The sequence below is a fragment of the Pristis pectinata genome, chromosome 1, assembly GCF_009764475.1.
Source record: "Pristis pectinata isolate sPriPec2 chromosome 1, sPriPec2.1.pri, whole genome shotgun sequence".
Classification (NCBI taxonomy): Eukaryota; Metazoa; Chordata; class Chondrichthyes; order Rhinopristiformes; family Pristidae; genus Pristis; species Pristis pectinata.
This window is the reverse complement of record NC_067405.1, coordinates 137,464,332-137,484,586: the sequence shown is the minus strand read 5'-3', so window position 1 is coordinate 137,484,586 and position 20,255 is coordinate 137,464,332. Positions and strand designations below refer to the sequence as shown.

General features: G+C 44.5%; 1 protein-coding gene across 1 annotated transcript in view; it reads right to left on the bottom strand.

The window, feature by feature from the left end:
* Window positions 1-20,255, bottom strand: part of syndig1l (synapse differentiation inducing 1-like) — a 132,786-nt gene that overhangs the window by 26,442 nt on the left and 86,089 nt on the right. Inside the window, exon 3 of the mRNA XM_052027809.1 lies at window positions 15,419-15,556. Within this exon, the coding sequence (XP_051883769.1) occupies window positions 15,419-15,556 (138 nt within the window). The remainder of the gene's footprint in view (window positions 1-15,418; window positions 15,557-20,255) is intronic.

The following is a 20,255-nucleotide window of genomic DNA, read 5'->3' as shown; positions in this document are numbered from 1 at the left end:
GTGGCCATTTCCCATTGACTGGTTTATTGAGTGAATTGCAGACCACGTGGGAAATTGCTGATAAATCGCTTGGTCCTTTGGTGAAAAGGGGGAGGTAACATTTTCCAACCATTACAACAAGCAATTTTTTGAACTCGTCATTAGACCGTAACCGAAACAGAGGGACAAGAGGAATAGAAAAAAGTTTGCATTTGTTCAGTTCCATATTATACCTCTCAGAACATCTCCATACAAAAGTCATAGAGTCATAGAGCACAGAAACAGACCGATTGGCTCTCCATGTCCAGCCTCATATTCAAGTACAGGCTGGGTTCAGTTTCCACTGATGCCCATGTCGATTCTGCCCATAAGTCAGAAACTACACAAGAATCACTTGCCATGGTAACCATACCTCCACAGCATTGTAATGAATGGCATCTAAAGCACTTCAGACTGATAAGAAAGGACAATTACTAAAAGTGGAGGGAGATAGAGGAAACTAGTTCTGCCGTTTGTAGGAACAAATGTATATATGTACGTTGAACTTTTGAATTTAATAATATTATGGGAGTCCGCTTGTATGTAGGGGTGTCTATAAGTTGGCAACCTGGGAACATGCTGTACCATTCTGTACCAATTTCATTCACCAGCACTCTGCAGCCTTCTGCGCCATGGCAATTCATGTGCTTGTCTAGACACGCTTCACACGTAATGGCCAAGTTGTCTTGGAATGTTGCAATGTGGCCCAACGCAACAGCTATTTTGAACACAGTGTGATCAAAACGTAAAAAAAAAACTTGGAGGGTACTCCAATGCAGCAAAGGAATGCTGCCCCATCAGAGGCATCGTCCATTGGAAAGAATGCGGATTTAAAGCCCTCGCTACCCTATCAGCTAGATGGAAAAGATGCACTACTTAGGAGAAGAGTTGGGGTGTTAGCCCTGGGGTCCCAGCCAACATACATCCCTCAAGCAATACCCAAAAGCAGGAGATCCTGTAACTGATGCTTGTGGGTGCTTGCTGGGACTGACTTAGTTGCTCTGTTTCCTGTTCCCACAGGGACTAATTTTCACCTATTACCTCATTGGTTGTAAGGTGCTTTGGGCCAACTTGAGGCCATGAAAGATGGTAAGGGAGGTGTGATCAGTGAGTGTTCATCTTCACTCCCACAGCAGTGCACTGGTCGGCAGTGAGGGAGCAACTAAAGGAATGCAGTATGTTCTCCCTGGCCTAGCTAATCACAATTTACTCATCATAATGACGTCTGGTTCAGAACCTCGACACATTATGACTAATTTAGAATGCTGGAAGCAGAATGAGAATCAATTTGTCCAAAACTCCACCTTCTTTCAAGTGGCATCAATTACCACCAGACAAATACAGCATTCGTGGAAGGAGAAGCAGAGTTAATGTTTCAGGTTGAAGACTTTTTGCTGGAACTGGGAATAACAGAAGACAAGTTGGTTTTAAATTGTAGAGAGGGTGGAGGAGTGGTGGGAAAGAAGAAGGACAAAGAGAATTATCTCTGGGTGAGGCCAGGGTTGTCAAGGGGATAAGCTGCTGATGAAGTTATTTGGTAGCTAGGTTAACAATGGAAATTAGAGAGGAAGAACACACACAAAGTAACGTAAAAGATGTTAAATTGTGCAGTTATTTTTTTGACAGAGAAAAAGAATATAAAAGGAATGTAAAAGCTGCAAATCACAGAGTTGTAGAAAATGCCCAACAGGCTGAGCCAATAGTCGAGCAAATTCTGATACAAAGAGGAAAAGTGAGGTGAGGAAAGAACATTTTACACATCTTAGCTCTCCTCTAAACCTGAAATCCGTCCACATCATCCAACACCCTCTGGGTGTTTTGCTGTTAATTACAATTTCCCAACAATCCTTCAGTAAAAAAAGACACATGAGCAAAATATTGAATTTTTTAAGCCATTGGAGGAAACCCTGTCAAAGCATTTCTCTCCTCGATAACTAAGGGAGACTGTGGACCTCTTGTCTAAGACAAACCTTGAGTCACATGACACATTACAGAGGTGGCTCTTCTCCACTTGCTCTCAGGACAAGAGACTATGATAAGAACACAGCAGAGAAATGGACAAGGATATAAAGAAACAAACTTATCGTCCGAGAATCAGATTGGGCTTATTATTGAGGTTCATACCTTTGAATTGCTGTGAGTTCGGCTCAACCAATATTTTTATTGAACCATCTTTTCTTATAAATTGTTATGTTTTTGAGAGCTTCTGAGTGTTAAAACTAAAATAGTATGCTGCAGTAGTGTGCAAACTCCCATTGTATCTTTCTTTTCAATCTTCCAAGCTTAGTTATGCTTACATGAACACAGACACATACATGGAATACCTCAACAATAAAGTGAGAACCAGTCACTTCTGCTGCAGTGTACAGAATTAAATGTTAACTCATAAAGTCATAGACTCATACAGCACAGAAGCAGGTCCCTTTACCCACTATGTCCATGCTGGTTGTCTATATCTCCTCCTGTTTCCATTCCCTTGTCTATTTTAATTATTTTTCATTTCAACCCTGACTTGAATTTCCAAAACAAAGTCTCTCCATCACAAGTCATCTGCCCCCACCCATCACCCCTGCACCGATCTTAACCCATCTCCTCATGAGATCTTCATCCAAACAGCATTAGGAAAGTCTACTCCTCTGACCACCCTTCTCACCGCATCTTAAACTCTGTCACCCAACTCTGCCTTGTTCATTCATCTATAAATTCACCGATGACACCACTGTTGTTGGCAGAATCTCGGATGGCGATGAGGAGGTGTACAGGAGTGAGATAGATCGGCTGGTTGAGTGGTGTCGCAACAACCTCGCATCAACGTCAGCAAGACCAAGGAATAGATTGTGGACTTCAGGAAGGGGAAGTCGGGAGAACACACACCAGTCTTCATTGAGAGATCAGTGGTGGAAAGGGTGAGCAGCTTCAAGTTCCTGGAGGATCTGTCCTGGGCCCAACACATTGATGCAATCATGAAGAAGGCACGCCAGCAGCTCTACTTCATTAGGAGTTTGAGGAGATTTAGTATGTCACCAAAGGCTTCCAAATTTCTACAGATGTATGGTGGAGAGCATTCTGACTGGTTGCATCACCGCCTGGTACGGAGCCTCCAATGTGGAGGATTGAAAAAGGCTGCAGAGGGTTGTAGACTCAGCCAGCTCCATCACGGGCACAACCTTCCCCACTTCCGAGGACATCTTCAAGAGGTGGTGCCTCAAGAATGTGGCATCCATCATGAAGGACCATCACCACCCGGGACATGCCCTCTTCACGTTACTACCATCGGGGAGGAGGTACAGGAGCCTGAAGACCCACACTCAATGTTTCAGCAACTGCTTTTTCCTCTCCACCATCAGATTTCTGAACGGTCCATGAAAACTACCTCGTTATTCCTCTTTTGCACTATATATTTATTTTTGCAACTGTAAGTAATCTTTATGTCTTGCACTGTACTGCTGCCGCAAAACAACAAATTTCGCAATGTATGTGAGTGTAATAAACCTGATTCTGATTCATCTTGAACCGACATGGTCATTTGACCGAGCAAGAATCAAATTTAAATTCTTACTGAGGCAATAAAAGGAAATGCCAATCCAATATCTAGACCCTTGGTTCAACCTATTAATTACCTGGTGCAATGTGGTCAGAGGAAGGAAAATAAATAGATTGGATTATGGAGACATACTCCTCATTTTAAATGCTATTACATTTACGTAATTACTATGAGCTTTCTTGTGACTTGTGGAAATTGGAACGCCCGAGAAATAGATTTGGTTGAGGTTTCGGAAATTCTCTGGAATAGAGGCCAAAGAAATGAACTGCCACAGTGCAGCCACTGTTGGGAGAATGTAATTACAACGTGACGTGTTTACATAGGAGGATTCCATCATAAATGTGCGTTTAGGAACTTGGTAAAAATTGATATAAAAATGTAATTATACTGGATAACAATTCTGAAAATAGGTGGAGAAATTTATCCGTGAGTATATTTTCCATTTTCAATGTAATCAGCAACATGTCACAAATTGTATACTATTAAAATATATTCATTAATATATTTAAGACAGCTTGACTCATTCAGTTTAAAATGGGTTTATTGGAAAATATCTGCATTTTTAATCAGGTGCCTTGTTCATAACCTGTGAGGGATCAGCCCAAATCACTAAAATAACTAACAATTGGACTGAATCATTTATTAAGTGCACACTAGTTAGTTACATAGAACATAAAACATAGAACAGTACAGCACAGAACAGGCCCTTCGGCCCACAATGTTGTGCCGACATAGCTAATCCCTTCTACCCCCTGAATGCCCATATCCCTCCATTTTCCTCTCATTCAGGTGCCCATCCAAGCCCCTCTTAAAAGCACCCAATGAATTTGCCTCCACCACCCTATCAGGCAACACATTCCAGGCATCCACCACTCTCTCAGTAAAAAACGTACCCCTCATATCTGTTCTGATCCTACCCCCTCTCACCTTAACTGCACGCCTTCTGGTATTGGATCACTCAATAATGGGAAAAAGATATTGCTTGTCCACCCTATCTATGCCCCTCATAATTTAATACACTTCCAACAGCTCACCCCTCAGCCTCCGTCGCTCCAGAGAAAAGAGCCCAGGTTTGTCCAGCCTCTCCTGATAGCACATTCCCTCTAATCCGGGCAGAGAGTTCTATAGAGATGCATCATAATTTCTTGACTCTTGTACTCAATACCTCGCTTAATGAAAGCAAGCATTCCATAAGCCTTCTTTACCACCCTGTCTACCTGTGTAGCCACTTTCAGTGAGCCATGGACTTGCACCCCAAGGTCTCTCTGCTCTTCAACACTGTTAAGCGTCTTGCCCTTTAGAGTGTACTGCCTCTTGACATTAGTCCCACCAGGGTGCAACACCTCACATTTATCCGGGTTAAACTCCATCTGCCATTTCTCTGCCCACATCTGCAGCTGATCTGTATCCTGCTGTATCCGTCGCCAGTTACTTTATTGTTATTCAGTGCAGGATGTGGGTCATGCTAACAGGCCACTTCTTGAACCATTGCAGTCCCTCTGGTGAAGGTACTCCCACAGTTCCAGGATTTAGACCCAATAATGACGAAGGTACAGCAATATATTTTAAAAGTCAGGACAGTGTGTGACTTGGTTGGGACATTGCAAGTGGTAGTTTTCCTCTATGTTTGCCCCTTTTGGCGATGGAGGGAGGTGCTGTGGGAGTGGCCTACTTGGTGAGTAACTTCAGTGCATTTTGTGGATGGTTTACATTGCAGCTATTGAGCTCCGGCGGTGAAGAGAATGAATGTTTTGGGTGGTGGATGTGGTGCCAACAAAGAAGGCTCCTTTTGCGTGGTCGATGTTGAGCCTTTTGAATGCTGTTTGGGCTGAGCTCGACCAGGTAAGTGAACAGTACCCTACTATCTCTGGACTTGTGCCTTGTAAATAGTGGAAGGGCTTTGGGGTGTCAGGAAGTGAGTCACTGACTGCAGGATATCTAGCTACTGACCTGCTTGTGTGGTCACAGCAGTTATGCTTAGGATCTGGCCAAGGATGTTTATAGCAGAAAATTGTATTTTTAAAATGTGCTTACAATTGCTAATGGGCCTAAAACAAGTTTAATTTGAAGAACATCCTTGAAGCTTTGCATACGGGTGCAAACAAGTGGAAAGTAGAACTCACAATTATTTTTAAACTTCTTTCTTTCCTGAAAACATCATCATTTAGAAAAAAAAACAGCTTGTGCGTACTGTCTGCTTCATAACAAACTCTTGTGAGCACTGTGTGCTCTAGGGAGTGTTGTAGAGCAGAGAGATCCAGGGGTACAAGTACATAGTTCCCTGGAAGTGCTGTCACAGGTAGACAAGGTGGTGAAGAAGGCATACAGCATGCCAACCTTCATTGGATGGGGCACTAAGTACACGACTTGGGATGTCCTATTACAGCGGTACAAGATCTTTCTGAGACTACACTTGTGCTGTTCTGGTTGCTGTGTTACAGGAAGGATGTGATTGAGCTAGAGAAGGTGCAGAAAAGGTTCACAAGATGTTGCCGGGACTGGAGGGCTTGAGTTATAAGGAGAGACTGGATAGGCTGGGACTGTTCTCCCTGGAGCGAAGGAGGCTGAGGGGTGACATTATAGAGGTTTATAAAATCATGAGGGGCTTAGATCAGGTGGATGGTCACAGGCTTTTTTCCCCAGAGTAGGGGAGACTGAAACTAGAGGCATAGGTTTAAGGTGAGGGGGAGAGACTTAGTAGGAACCAGAGGGGCAACATTTTCACCCAGAGGGTGGTGCGCAAAGGGGACCTGAGGCAAGTTTTGCACACAGAGGATGTTGGGTATATATGGAATGAGCTATCAGGGGAGGTGGTGGAGGCATACAGTATTACAATGCTTAAAAGACATTTGGATAGGTACATTAACAGGAAATGTTCAGAAGGATTTGAGCCAAACACAGGCAGATGGGACTAGCTCACTTAGGTACCTTGGTCGGCATGGATGAGTTGGGCCGAAGGGCCTGTTTCCGAGATGTATGACTATTTTGACTCTTCATAACAAGCTCTTGTGAGTACTATGTGCTTTATAACAAGATTTTAATGAAATGTCAAGGTGCCAGTCTTAGGCCATTTAGTTTGGGTAAAATATAATGAATTAAGAAAGACTTCAATCGCTGGCCTTCTCCTGAGATGTCCAACTAGGAATTGGGGGGGCTGAGGGGAATGTCAGGCAGTGTTCCAAGTTCTCTGATGTGGGCATGGAAGGGGTCCTGTGAATGTGAGGGGTTAAGATCTGGAATCATTCAGAAAACTGAAAACATTTCCCGTTTACAGCCTCCTCTTCTACAGCTCTACCTCGGCTGATGGCTCAAAGCTTAGCATGTCAGAAAGATCCGGATTCATTTTAGACGGTGATGAGGAATTCACATAGCAGGACACAGAAACTGAAGGGTGACATAAATAGAAGGCAGGCAGGTCAGAGGGAGCTTTGCACTCTAAAGGATAATTGAATTATGGAACATATTGCAAGTGGAAATTAATAAAGTAGAGAGTACAAACTGTTCAGGGTCACCGGGAAAATGGGATGAGATCTGAACAGAAAATATTTTCCCCCCTTTGAATTAAAACTATGTGGAGCGCACAAGAAAGTAATTGAGAAAATGGTTTCAATTTAATTTGTGCCATTGCGCCATTGGTACTGGGGGTTACTGGAACAGACACACCTGGTGGGGAGTGCAGCGAGCTAATGCTGAGTGCAATGCTCCAAAGTTAAACCATCGGTGGCACTAGGAACTTTCATTGAACATGAAATTTGGTCTTCAGATGTCTGGACGTAAGAACAATAAGAAATAGGGCAAGCCTTCCTCTCGAGCCTGGTCTCTCATTCAATAAAGATCATGGCTGATCTGATTTTGGCCTCAGCTCCACTTTCTTGCCCAATTCCCACAGCTCTCAGTTGCCAGGAGGCAGGTCTGTAAGTAGTAACTACAGAGGGGGACTCACTGCTGTCCGCCATGGAGAAAATCATTGGCAGGGTCTTCATCCTCTCAGCTTCACCCTGAGTCACTGTCTGCAATCTGTCCGCAGAGTACCACCGTGGACCTGAGTTTCACTGTGTGACAACTCCAAGGGAAATGCAGAAAACCTCAGCAGCCATGATGCACCACCTTTTGTGACCTCACTAAAGTCCTTGGACTCCCAAATGTGGTCTCATCAAAGCTCTGTCTGGTTGTAGCAGGGCTCCTTAATCTGGTGTGGGATCCCCCTTATAATAAAGGTCAACCTTCCATATACAGTACCTTCTCAATTCCTTGCAGTATTTGTTTTCTAACTTTCTTTTTAGTGTCCAAGACACCAAGATCTCTCTAAAGACCAACATTTAAATAATATTTTGCTTTTTTATTCTTTCTACTTCACATTACCTCTTATTATACTCCATCTGCCAGATTTCTGCTCATGCAGATAACTTGTTGAGATCCTTCTGTACACCATGTCTTTCTCACAGATTATGCTAGTTTGAACTGCACATCTGCCTGCACATGGTCAATATCTCACCATCCCCTGCCTGTTCATGTGTCTGACTAAATGCCTCTTAAATGTTGCTATGGTATCTGCCTCCATCATTTCCCCTGACAGCACATACCAGGCACCTACCACCCTCTGTGTAAAAAACTTACCTCATAAATCTTTAATGATCGCCCCTCTCACCTTAATGCTATGCCATCTAGTATCTGACATTTCTACTCCAGGAAAAAGACTCTATCTACCCAATCTATGCCACTCATAATTTAGAGTTCATTGTTTTACTGCGCTGATTTTTGTATTATGTAGTCTGCGGATGAATCTTTACTTCATCTTGAGAACCCTACCCTACCCAGGGAGAATCTGTGGCAAAAGGCAACTCTTCAGACCGAATGACATCTCACTGGAGCCAGACTATCACTTCTACTTGTCTCGGGTTGGAGCAAAACTGAGAACATAAAGACATATCAACACTGATGGACTGTCACCAGACCAGGTCCTGGACTTGTCACATAGCTCCTAGTCCCCCAGGCACACGCACCAAACTTGTGCAATGCTTTCAACTGAAGAAATGCATCATTTCAATCAGCAGAAAATAAATCACAGCATCTACAGTAACATTGCACTGGGGAGTTTCCATGTAGCTGGGAGCACGTAGTTTTAATTAACATCTTTTCCAAATGCAACAAACGCAAGGATAGTTGATTTTAAAACTTGGTATTACATGCGATAAACTTTGAACGCTTATTTTGCAACCCAACAGTTGTAATTTGTACTTGAGGAAGAGGAGAATAGGATATTTCCCTCATCTCAAGCACTCAGTTCCACCTGGACCCTCCCATCATCTCTGGTTGGGGTTAGCACAGGTTGGGGTGGGGAACCGAAGTTCTCTATCCTTCTCCACTAACTTGCCGTAATGTCTCCCAATTCCATTCTCCTCAGTGCAGGCTTCTCAGCCAACTGGTTGCATTCAGTGGACTCGGAACTGGGTCAGAGCAGCCCAAAGGATTTCTTTTCATACTTGTTTATTGCCTCAGCTCGGGGAAATGAAATGTCACTGCTTTAACCGGCCATCTCCAAGGAGACCTCGTTTGTACCTGCACTGGCAGTTCTCTGCAAAACAACACGCCACCAGAAGATGTATTCATGAGGTAGGCAGAACGTTTCCCCAATTATCCCAGCTTCAGAGCTCTCTGGGCTGTCAGTTGCCAGAATATATTGAATCTTATGTACGTCAATCATTTTGTGCTGTCTTGTATTTCCCATTTTGCCACAGTGCAGGTGATTAAATTGATTCTGGAACAGATACTTTGTAAAAGGGCTTTTTTGGTTTATTCATCACTTGTACACAGACTTTGAATGCTATAAATCTGCTGTTGCACTCCCTGTGTGAAGACTCTTGTGTGACTCTCTTGATTCTGCCTGAATAAACCAACATTTGCCGTGCCCTTCTGCTGACAGATGCCACTCCTTAATCAGCTGAATTCCTGATAAAAGCACAGCTTTAATTTAAAAATAGCATGTCCTCTGATCCACCTGCTCCTGATTGCTAGCCTTGAAGGGGCGGGCAAAGGCTTTTCCCTTTACCCTTCCCATTGAAAATCCCAGGGCACCTGGAATTATGGTGGGAGTGTACAGGGAGAACATAGAGCAGTACCATACAGGTACAGGCCCTTTGGCCCACTATGTTGTGCTGAACTAATTAAGCTAATGACACCTTATTCCTTCAGTCTAGTCCATATCTCTCCACTCTTTGCATATTCATGTCGCTATTTAAGAACCTCTTAAATGTATCTGCCTCCACCACTGCCCCAGGCAGCACATTCCAGGCACCCACCACTCTCTGTGTAAAAAAAACTTGCCCCGCACATCTCCTTTGAACTTTCCTCCTTTCACGTTAAATGCATGCCCTCAAGCTGTAGACATTTTGACCTTGGCAAAAAGATACCAATGGTCTACCCTATCTATGCCTCTCATAGTCTTATAAAACTTCAGTCAGGTCTCCCCTCAGCCTCCGCCGCTCCAGAGAAAACAACCCTAGTTTGTCCAACATCTCCTTGTAGTACATGGCCTCGAATCCAGGCAGCATCCTGGTAAACCTCTTCCGCACCCTCTCCAAAACCTCCACATCCTTCGTGTAGTGGGGCAGCCAGAATGAATGGAGCTTGAGGTCCGATAATTTTCCTTCCAGTCACTAACCTGTCCCCCTCCGCCAGCCCGCAATCCCCAATCTCAATTCATGTTATCTGCCATAAATCCCGGCACAGTGGGAAGGAGACCAGCGGTGTCCAACCTTTAGAGCACATACTCGACAGTGCTTTGCATTGCACACACTGCAGGGCTCATGTGGCATTTGATGTATCACCCTCATCAGCGACATTTTTAATTATTCACTTGTAGCATGTGGGCATCACTCACGATGCCAGCATTTATTACCCGTCCCTAATCACCGCTTGAACAGGGTGGCTTGCTGGGACGTTGCAGAGGGTAGTTAAGAGTCAAGCATTTTGCTCAGGGGTTAAGGACCCCAGAGTTTTTCTCTGGAGGACCTTAGTGAATTGGATGGATTTTTCCACAAATCTGGTCACCACTACTAAGATTAGCTTTCTAAAGTTTCCCAATTTATTTATTTAATTGGCTCAATTTACTTACTCCCGATGCTGGAATGTGGAGCAACAGACAATCTGCTGGAGGAACTCAGTGGGCCGAGCAGCATCTGTTGGGGGGGTGGGGGGGGAGAGGTGAAGGAATTGTCGATGTTTCAGGTCGACATCAGGGACTGAGAGTGGAGAGTGGAGAGTGGAGATGGCCGGTACAGTGAGGAGAAGGGGAGTGGTGAGACAGGAGCCCGGGCGTGATTGGTGGACTGAGGAAGGGTGAAGGATGACGGGCAGGTCGAGCCAGGTAGGGGAGGGGAAGGTGAGGTTGGAGGCAGGCGGAAGATTCGATCTAAACCTGTCTCTTGTCTATTAGTCCAGGCCTCTTGGTTTCTAGTTAATGCCAACATATCATATCAAATTGAGGGACCTCTGCAGGGTAATCAGCACTAGAATTAAATCGAGACAGTCCAATCACTTTTCCCACAGGTCTTTTATACATCAATAACCAGGTCCTAAAAGCTGCTGCACCAGTTGGATCCCCTGCAGCTGCCTTTAAGTAGGCTATTGATGAATCTCTCACTAATCAAAATTCAGTGAATGAACAGGATGGAAGTCAATTACAAACAACCGATTCAAAGTCAAGGCATTAAAATAAGGAAAGGTACAGTCAGTAAATATGCTCTTTCTAAAAGATGGACCGGGATTATCACCGTCAGGGGCTCCCTCCAGTTTTTTCAGGCCCCTGAGGTATGGTGAACATTCCCAGGGAAAGCTGCCTGAAAGCATCCCAGCAACACTGGCTCTCGCTGGTAACTGAGCGAAAACTAGTCATTGATTTGGCAAGTATCAACCACCCTCACTGGCCAGCACAGACTGATGGTAGGAACAGGAAGCTTTCTAACTGGTCTGTGTTTCTGAGTGGCACAGCACTTTTCCCTGTAATAATTTGGATTCTCAGGACAGCCTGTGATTGCAGATACCAGGGCGACTTCCAAAGTTCCGTTCTTCTTCCCTGCAGTTGCTACTTTGCTATTGGACAGTTGCACTTACTCACCTAGGCTGAGTTACTCTCCAACAGCACCCCCTCAACCCCATGGCCCCACCGAGAAGGGCAAGGGTAGCAGATGCACAGGATCACCACCACCTATTCCCCTCCAATCACGCACCATCCTTGGAAATATAGTGTTGGTCCTTTATCATTACTGGGCCTAAATTCTGGGACTCCCTACCCCAAAAGCATGGTGGGACCGCCCTCACCACAAGGACTGCCACAGTTCAAGAAGGTGGCTCACTGCCACCTTCTCGGGAGCAATCAGGGATGGACAATAAAATGCTGGACTTGCCAGCGATGCCCACACCCTGAAAAATCAATACCGGTCCACCCCAGCTTACTAGCGCACGACTTATGTACAACCCGTACATACAAACGAGCGTTTGGGGAGACTGGCGGGATGGATTTGTTGGCTGCTACAGGGTTGCGGGCATCTTCTGGCATGTGGGAACTCGGTTCATGGCCGCGTTTCCGACTTGCAAACTGTTCGGGTTACGAACAGTTCACAGGAACGGAACCCTGCTGTAACTGTGGAGGACCTGGAAATAAAACAAACATATTATTGAGGTCCTTGGATTCAGCATCAGAATCAGGTTTATTATCACTGACTTACATGTTGTGAAACGTGCTGTTCTGTGGCAGCAGTACAGTGCAAAGACATAGAATTACTATAAATTACAAAATAAATAAATAATGCCAAAAATAAGGAATAATGAAGTAGGGTTCATGGGTTCAGGGATGATTCAGAACCTCCTCCCTACTGGTAGTAACGAGAAGAGGGCATGTTCCGGATGGTGAGTCTGACGCTGATAATTCCTTCGACAGAGCATGAAGTGGCTCAGAAACAAACTTTCATTTGCAAAATTACTTAGATATTCAGTTAATTTCTTTTTTTCTGGAAGAACATTGACTTCTATTACGACATTTAACAGAAATTAACTTGCATATTGCAATAAGTTTATTAATTTAATTTAACAAATTAAATCAGATTAAAGTGGTTCTCTGACAATTTAGCCTTGTAGTCATATAGATCACAAAGCTGTACATGCAAGCATTTAAAAATATATTTCACAATTACCCTGGTTAATGAATATTTAATATTTATTGCAGTCAAGTATCCCTATGGTCTTAAGATAAAAACGACTGTTATTCACCATCTCCTCTTCCCCAAGGCTGGCAGCTGTCTTCTCCAGTAAATTGTTCCTGTTGTAATTGGAAGTTCTACTTGCTGCCTATTTTTCCCTGATTTCAGCACTCCCACCCAACAAACTCCTTCACAGAGGGATTAGCATCAGGCTTCAGGAGAATGTAGACAGATGGGTGAATTGTTCTGACACACGCCATATAAAATTTAATGCAGCAATGTGTGAAGTGATGCATTTTGTGACTGGGGGATGAGGAGAGGCGATAGGAATTGAATTGCAGTATTGTAATGGAAGTGCAGAAACAGACAGACCTGGGCACGTGTGCAGACAAATCTTTAAAGTCAACAGGGCAAGTTGTTAAAGTTGTCACAGTAGTCACATCTTTATAAGTAGAGGAACTGCATGGAGGACAGAGGAAGACACCTTTACAAATCACTGGTGTGATCCCACAGGTGTTTCTCTCCTGGCGGGAGGATTGATAATCATAAGTGACCTAATAACAAGGAGGAAGAGTTGTTTTCTTGAGACATCAGTTCTTGGGTCAGATGTGCTGGCAACAGGACCCCTAACAGAATTTCCACTGTTACCCCGGTTCCTTCCAACCCAGCAGCACTGAGCTTGGGGAACACCCATTACTGGCAACTGAGACAGCCAGGCTTCAGTCATTCAGGTTTCTCCTGGAGGAGAGCTCCTTCCACTATCCAGCCATCACGCTCTGCAGTAACTTGCATTTATACGGTGCCTTTAAAGCAAAAATAAATCCAAGTGCTTTGCAGTGGTTTATTCAAAGGTGTGATCATGTGTTTCAAGGAGTCTTCAAAAGAAGTTTGGAGGGAGAATGATAGAAGGGAACCGAAGCGGCTTGGATGGTCGATGTTGGGGATAAGTGGGGTTAGGGAAGGCATACGTTCTGCAGAACTTTCTCCCTGGCCTGGTTTTCCAGCAATATGTTGGATCTCTGCCACTCCCTTTCAATTCCCTAGTCTTCTTATCTAGTGTTCTCCTAATGTTTTGGTTTGCTCCTGTTTCTCTCCCTGCTGTCAATTGCCGCCATCTCTGTTCTCCTCGGGCAGGCAGTTCACTACTTCCCCTTCTTTGAATTTCACTGGCCAGAAAACGTTCTGACTAATCTCGCTGTCAGCTGTGTTGACTGAATGTTCACCACACTGCTGCGGTATCGAGGGACCAGCTCCTCTTACCTCATGTGGCAGTTCCCCTTAATCTGTATTTGTCCTCTGTCATGCAACAGCCCTCCTGAAGACATCTACTAAAATTATGATGTCAGTAGATCACTGATAATTCAAAGTGCTAAAATATTTGAATTTACAATCCAGTCCAGGCCTCTGGATTACTAGACTTGTTGTTACTATACTATTTATGCACATTATATAGTGTACTGTCTCTCCAAAGTATGATGCATTGTCAATGCTTACTGTCCTATCACATACAGAAAAGATTATCTACACTTAGATAGTGTCTTTCATTTCCTTAACATCCTCAAGTGCTTCAGAGACACTTTTACAAAGTATAATTCATGTCATGTTGAAGTTTTGACATAAAATAAGTTCCCTGAAACAACAGCTTGATAATGACCAGACAGACAGTGATTCTTATGTATTATTAGAAGAGGGATGAACGTTGGCCAAGGTGGGAGGAAGAATTCCCTTGCTCTTCCTCAAAACGTCCTTGGACAACGTACATTGGCTGAGACACTTGGTGGGGGCATTCGAATGAGGCTGTTTTGGTGCTCACTGGGGCACCAACCTGGACTTTGTTCAGGCCTCTGGGGTGGGACTTGAACTCACAACCTTCTGACTCAGGGGCGCATCCACTGAATGGTGGCTGATACTGTGCAGGGATGAGGTATCAATAAATCAATATCAATGAGGTACTGGGCTGGCCATCCCTGTATTCCAGAGGAACCCCTGCTTACATCGAAGGGAGCTGGGAAAAGTCCTGGTGGAATAATGAGGCTTCTCCTGTGTGATGGGTCAGCCCTCCATTTCCTGCTCCTTGCTTCACAATTTAGCAAACAACACGTTGTGTGAGACTCACTTTCACATCAACAAATAGCAGATCATGTGTAGTCTCGCACACACACAGACACAGACACACACACCGGTTCTCTCTCTCTCACATATGCACAAACACACATACATGTGCACAATAGATATTTGTTGATGTGAAAGTGAGTCTCACACAACGTGTTGTTTGCTAAATTGTGAAGCAAGGAGCAGGAAATGGAGGGCTGACCCATCACACAGGAGAAGCCTCATTATTCCCCCAGGACTTTTCCCAGCTCCCTTCGATGTAGGCAGGGGTTCCTCTGGAATACAGGGATGGCCAGCCCAGTACCTCATTGATATTGATATCTCTCACATATGCATGCAAGCACACAGCTGTTCGCAAACTTGCACATAATCTAATTCTCTCTCTCTCTCTCTCTCTCTCTCTCTCTCACACACACACACACACAAACACACACACACACACACACACACACACACACACACACACACACACACACACACACACACACAAAACCCCAAAGATAAGTCAGAGTGTTCTAGGGTCAAATGAAAACATGGTGAATCTTACCCCTTGTGAGAAGTAGAAAGCAGCAATGCCAAGAGGCCAGAAGCAACACAGCATGGAGAAGATGGCCAGGCCCAGATGGTCACGTGGAGGGATCATTATGAAGTTGTCCTCGCTGTCACTGTCACTTGAGCAGTCACTCTGGGGAGAGCAGGAGGACAGGGGGAGAATGATTGAGTCTGTCAGCAGCAGTACAGCACTGGTTTCATTAATGGTACACAAGTAGATAAAGACTGAATTACCAAAGCCATTAGAAAAAAAATTCTCTGTAATCTCATCACATCACACAAGAGAAATGTTGGCAGGGAAGAAAACAGCAGGTAATGGGCTTGAGGAAGAGAGAGAGAGTGAATCTGTCTTTGTGAGTACGTACCCGAGTCTTCATCTGTCTGTGACATGGAGTCATAGGGAGATACAGCAGGGAAACAGGCCCTTTGGCCCAGCGAGTCCATGCTGAACATTAACCAACCATTTACAGTAATGCGACATTAATCAAAAAGTTTTATTCTCCTCAAACTCTCATCAACTCTCTCCAGATTCTGCCACTCGTCTACACACTGGGGTCAATTTACACTGGCTAATTAACCTACCGAGCCGCACATCTTTGGATGTAGGAGGAAACCGGAGCACCCGGAGGAAACTCACACAGTCATGGGAGAACTTGCAAACTCCACACAGACAGCACCCGAGATCATGATTGAACCTGGGTCTCTGGTGCGGTGAGGCAGCAGATCCATTGGCTGTGCCTCTGTGCCACAAATATACACACACACATGCACACATAACTGTGTGTGTCTGTGCATGTGTCTGTCTGTGTACCTAGTCATGTGTCTGCGTGAGGGTGAGTGCCCATCTCCTTGTGTCCATCTGTGTCTGTGGTGCATTTCCATCTCTGAATCCATGGCATAGATGAGCATATTGTGTGCTTGTGCTCTTGTGCATGTCTGTATGTGCGGTGATCACAAAAAAGCAGGAAGACTTCCCAAGTCCTCCCCTCCCAATTATTCCTATGTGACCTTAAACTCATCTTTACTGCAGCTTGTCTCTGCACCATGGGTGGTTCCCTGTCTTTATACTGAGAATCAGGTCAGGACTTTAAACACTGTTAGCGGTTACAATCTGGAATGATCTCCTGAAAGCCAAGGGCTTTGGTGAGGCAGACACACTTTACAAACTTCCCAAATATTTATCCTGTTCTTGGCCACGTACGAGAATTGAGTAACTACTTGGAGAGCCAAGGTCCGCAGGCAAGTGATGGACGAGTGCAAATACAGCAACCTCCCCCGTTCATTCCTTCCTCCCATTGGCCTGCCTCTGCATGTCACTTCCCTCACCTCTTCCACTTCTGACCCAGTGTCAACAACTTGAAACATTCACACCGATTTATTTCTCCACAGCTGCTGCCTAACCTGGTCAGAAGTTTGATCACTTTCTGTTTTTATTTAAGACTGTGGTATTTGGTCTTTGAAGCTCAATAACTCAAAGCACCACCTCAGCTATTACTGGACTCAACAACCACCTTATATGCAGTAGGACTCTATGGGGGAAACAGACTGGTTGCTTGCAACCAATGTACAAGCGGTCTGTTCAAGAGTCTTATAACAGTAGGATAGAAGCTGTCCTTGAGCCTGGTGGTATATATTAAGTGGCTGTACTGATTCATAGTGCATGATGGATGAGGAGATAAGACCTTTCCATCACAAATGTTATGAGCTGTTCTCAATTCAGGGCTGCATCATATGGCTTGGACAAACTCGAACAACAGTCTATTGGAGCAATGGCTCAAAGCAAGTAGGACTGCCTGGCCATGTGGGGATTATAAGGTAGCCCTCATCTAAGCTGTTGACATGAAGAATACTCCTTGCCCATGTTGCCTGTGCTGTATTTACCACAACAGTCCTGTCTCATGCGTATGCACAGTTAACTGTGGATAAAGAACGGACGGGCATAGGAATTAGAAGTAGGAGTCGGCCACTCACCCCCGCCCCCCCCCGATGCATTATTGAGATTATCTTATAAAAATACTTCTGCAAGTGTAGAATATGCAACATGCAGTTTATAAACAGGAGAGGATGGTTTCCCTGTCATGATGGAAGAGTTGACCCAGAAGGATTCCATATTAAAACAGTATATTTTAAGTGGCTGTACTGATGAGAAGATAAGGTCTTTCCATCCCAGATCTTACGAACTGCCCTTGAGAACACTCCGCCATTGAATACGATCATGGCTGATCCACTTTTGGATCAAAGCTCTGATGAGGTCTGGAGTCGGGTATTCCTGGCAAAACCCAAACTGGGCTTTGGTGAGCAGGTTATTGGTGAGTGACTGCAGTAGCACTGTAGACAGCAGTTTCCATCATTTAGCTGATAATTGAGAGTGGAGTGGTCAGGTGGTAATTAGCTGGATTGGATTTGTCTCTCTTTTTGTGAACTAGGGTAATTTTCCACATTGTTGGGTAGATGCCTGTGCTGCAGTGATACTGGAACAGTTTGACTAGGGGCACAACTGGTTCTGAAGACCAGGTCTTCAGTGTATCAGCTGCATCCAACATTACACACTGAGGCTATGGGGCTGTTCTTCTCACAGTCGAAGCAAAACTGCCGTATCTGCGGTGATATCAGTGGCCACTTTACCTGCCTGCCTCGCATTTCATGCCAAAGGAGCTCCTGCCTTTGTTACTGTTGTGTGACCACAGACCACATTCACAGTACATTATACACCAGCTCAAGAATTGTTTAAAGGGTCATGGGAGCAGACAAATACACATTCCACAGGACTCTGCAATGTCATTCAGAAAGGGAAACCGAATGCTGGCCAGTAAAGTTGGTTCAATAATATTAAATAAAGATGGGGCCATACTTTAGATCACCTCTATCCTTTCTGGATAAGAAACATTTGACATTGTCTCTCTCCAGTATCCCTCAATTAAAACTGCTGCTGGGAGCAATGAATAGTCACCTTAGTCTCTCCCAGTGACCTGAATATGACAGTAACTGCTCACTTATTTGAGGGGTATAGGATTTGGCAAAAGCATCAAACTGGGTGCTAATGATTGGTGCATAGGGATAGCTTCACACTGAGGATGGTCTGAAGGACCGATTGAAGGAGGTGGCACTAAAGTCACCTCATTAAAATGTTCACTCGACAGCTGCAAGCAAAGGATAGACCTACTTGGATCTAATACCTTTCAATTTAATTTTGGCTATCACCTCACCTGCACTTGTTTTCATGTTAGATGTGTGCAGAGCAATCGGAGCAATGTTCTGAATCAAGCTGACCAACAGCCAGCCATTTCATAGCTGGGGGGGGGGGGGGGTGGTGGTGGTGGTTAGACGCCAGAGCACTGGAGACATCACTCCACCAATGGACTCATTAATGAGCAGAGAATGAGTTGCTGGAGAGAAAGTCCAGGCGCACTTCACACCTGACCCCTCAGCTTTACGCCACAGAGGGCAGGTGAGTGTGGATAACCCCATTAACTTAAATGGCGTCACCCATCCTGTGGAAGAAGGTTAGTCCTTGAATTATTTTACTTTATGCTTTTAACTACATCTGAGTATTTTAAGTTGTTTTTAATTACATTTACTTATTTTCTATTTGTTTAAATATATTTTTAATCTAATTTACTTAAATTATTCAAATCTATTTGAATAGTAATCGGAGACTGGCTCCAATTTATATCCCTGTGCCCCATTATTAGCACTGGGATAACTTGATGGCAGAGAGGGCTTCATTCTCTGGATCTGTAACTCCTGCTAAAGCAGCCAGGTTTCACTGATCCTCCTCTTTCTTACCATCACATATCCAGGGCTTGCTGCTTCTGCCAGCAGGTAGCGAGGGTCTGCAATTTCCCCAGCACATCTCCCTCTGCAACAATGCTATCACCCCCCAGGCAGATATCAGAGGTCCTCTGTTTCTCAATCCCTAATCCCAGTGCTTAGGTTTTACCAAATAATATCATAAGCTGTAAAATACGGTTTTGTATGACCTATATGCATCATTACTGTTTCTCTACAGTATGTGTTGGGCAATCTGCTTGAGGAATTCAGTGGGCCGAGCAGCACCTGTGGAAGGAAAGGAATTGTCGATGTTTTGCATCGAAATCCTGCACCAGGACTGTGTATTCCTTTTGTCCCACAGAAGCTGCCCAACCTGCTGAGTTCTTCCAGCAGATTGTTTATTGCTCCAGATTCTAGCACCTGCGTCTCCATGTGTTGGGCATTGATTTCTTCAGCTAAGATACTGCCTTGTACATTAATGGTTTCCTCATGTGACACAGTGGGTCCTGGTGTTAATGCAGTGCTCCTTATTCTGCATGCTGACTTTCTGTCTTTCTTCTCCTTCTTTCTCTTCAGACCACACCGTTGAGCATTGAAATTGGACAGACCGGCAAACATCAGAGTCAGAATGATCCAGGACTAAAATAAATTGGGTAGAGTGTGTGATGCAAGCGAGAGATCGTGCTGCTGGAGCCTACACACCACTCCAACCACAGTCAAGTGGGCTGGATTTGAAACATTCATGGTCCAGAATGATTTCAATTGCAGTGTAAGTAGTGTGATGGCACAGTGCAGACGGTTCATTACTTGTTTTAAGTTGTAATTTGGTAATCATCCATTATCTTTTGCTCTTGAAAACTGGATGCAAAGCTCTTGTTGGAATTAAACAGGACCACCCACACAGCAACCAATTAAACGCCAACACTACGAGCGTCAGTAATGAAGGGTTTCTCTCCATTACCTGCTCTTGATGCCTGCACACCTATAATGTACCAGTTCAGGACATAGCCCCAGCACAGTGCTTGAGACCCACTTGGAAATCAGTGCCTGCCTGCTCTCCA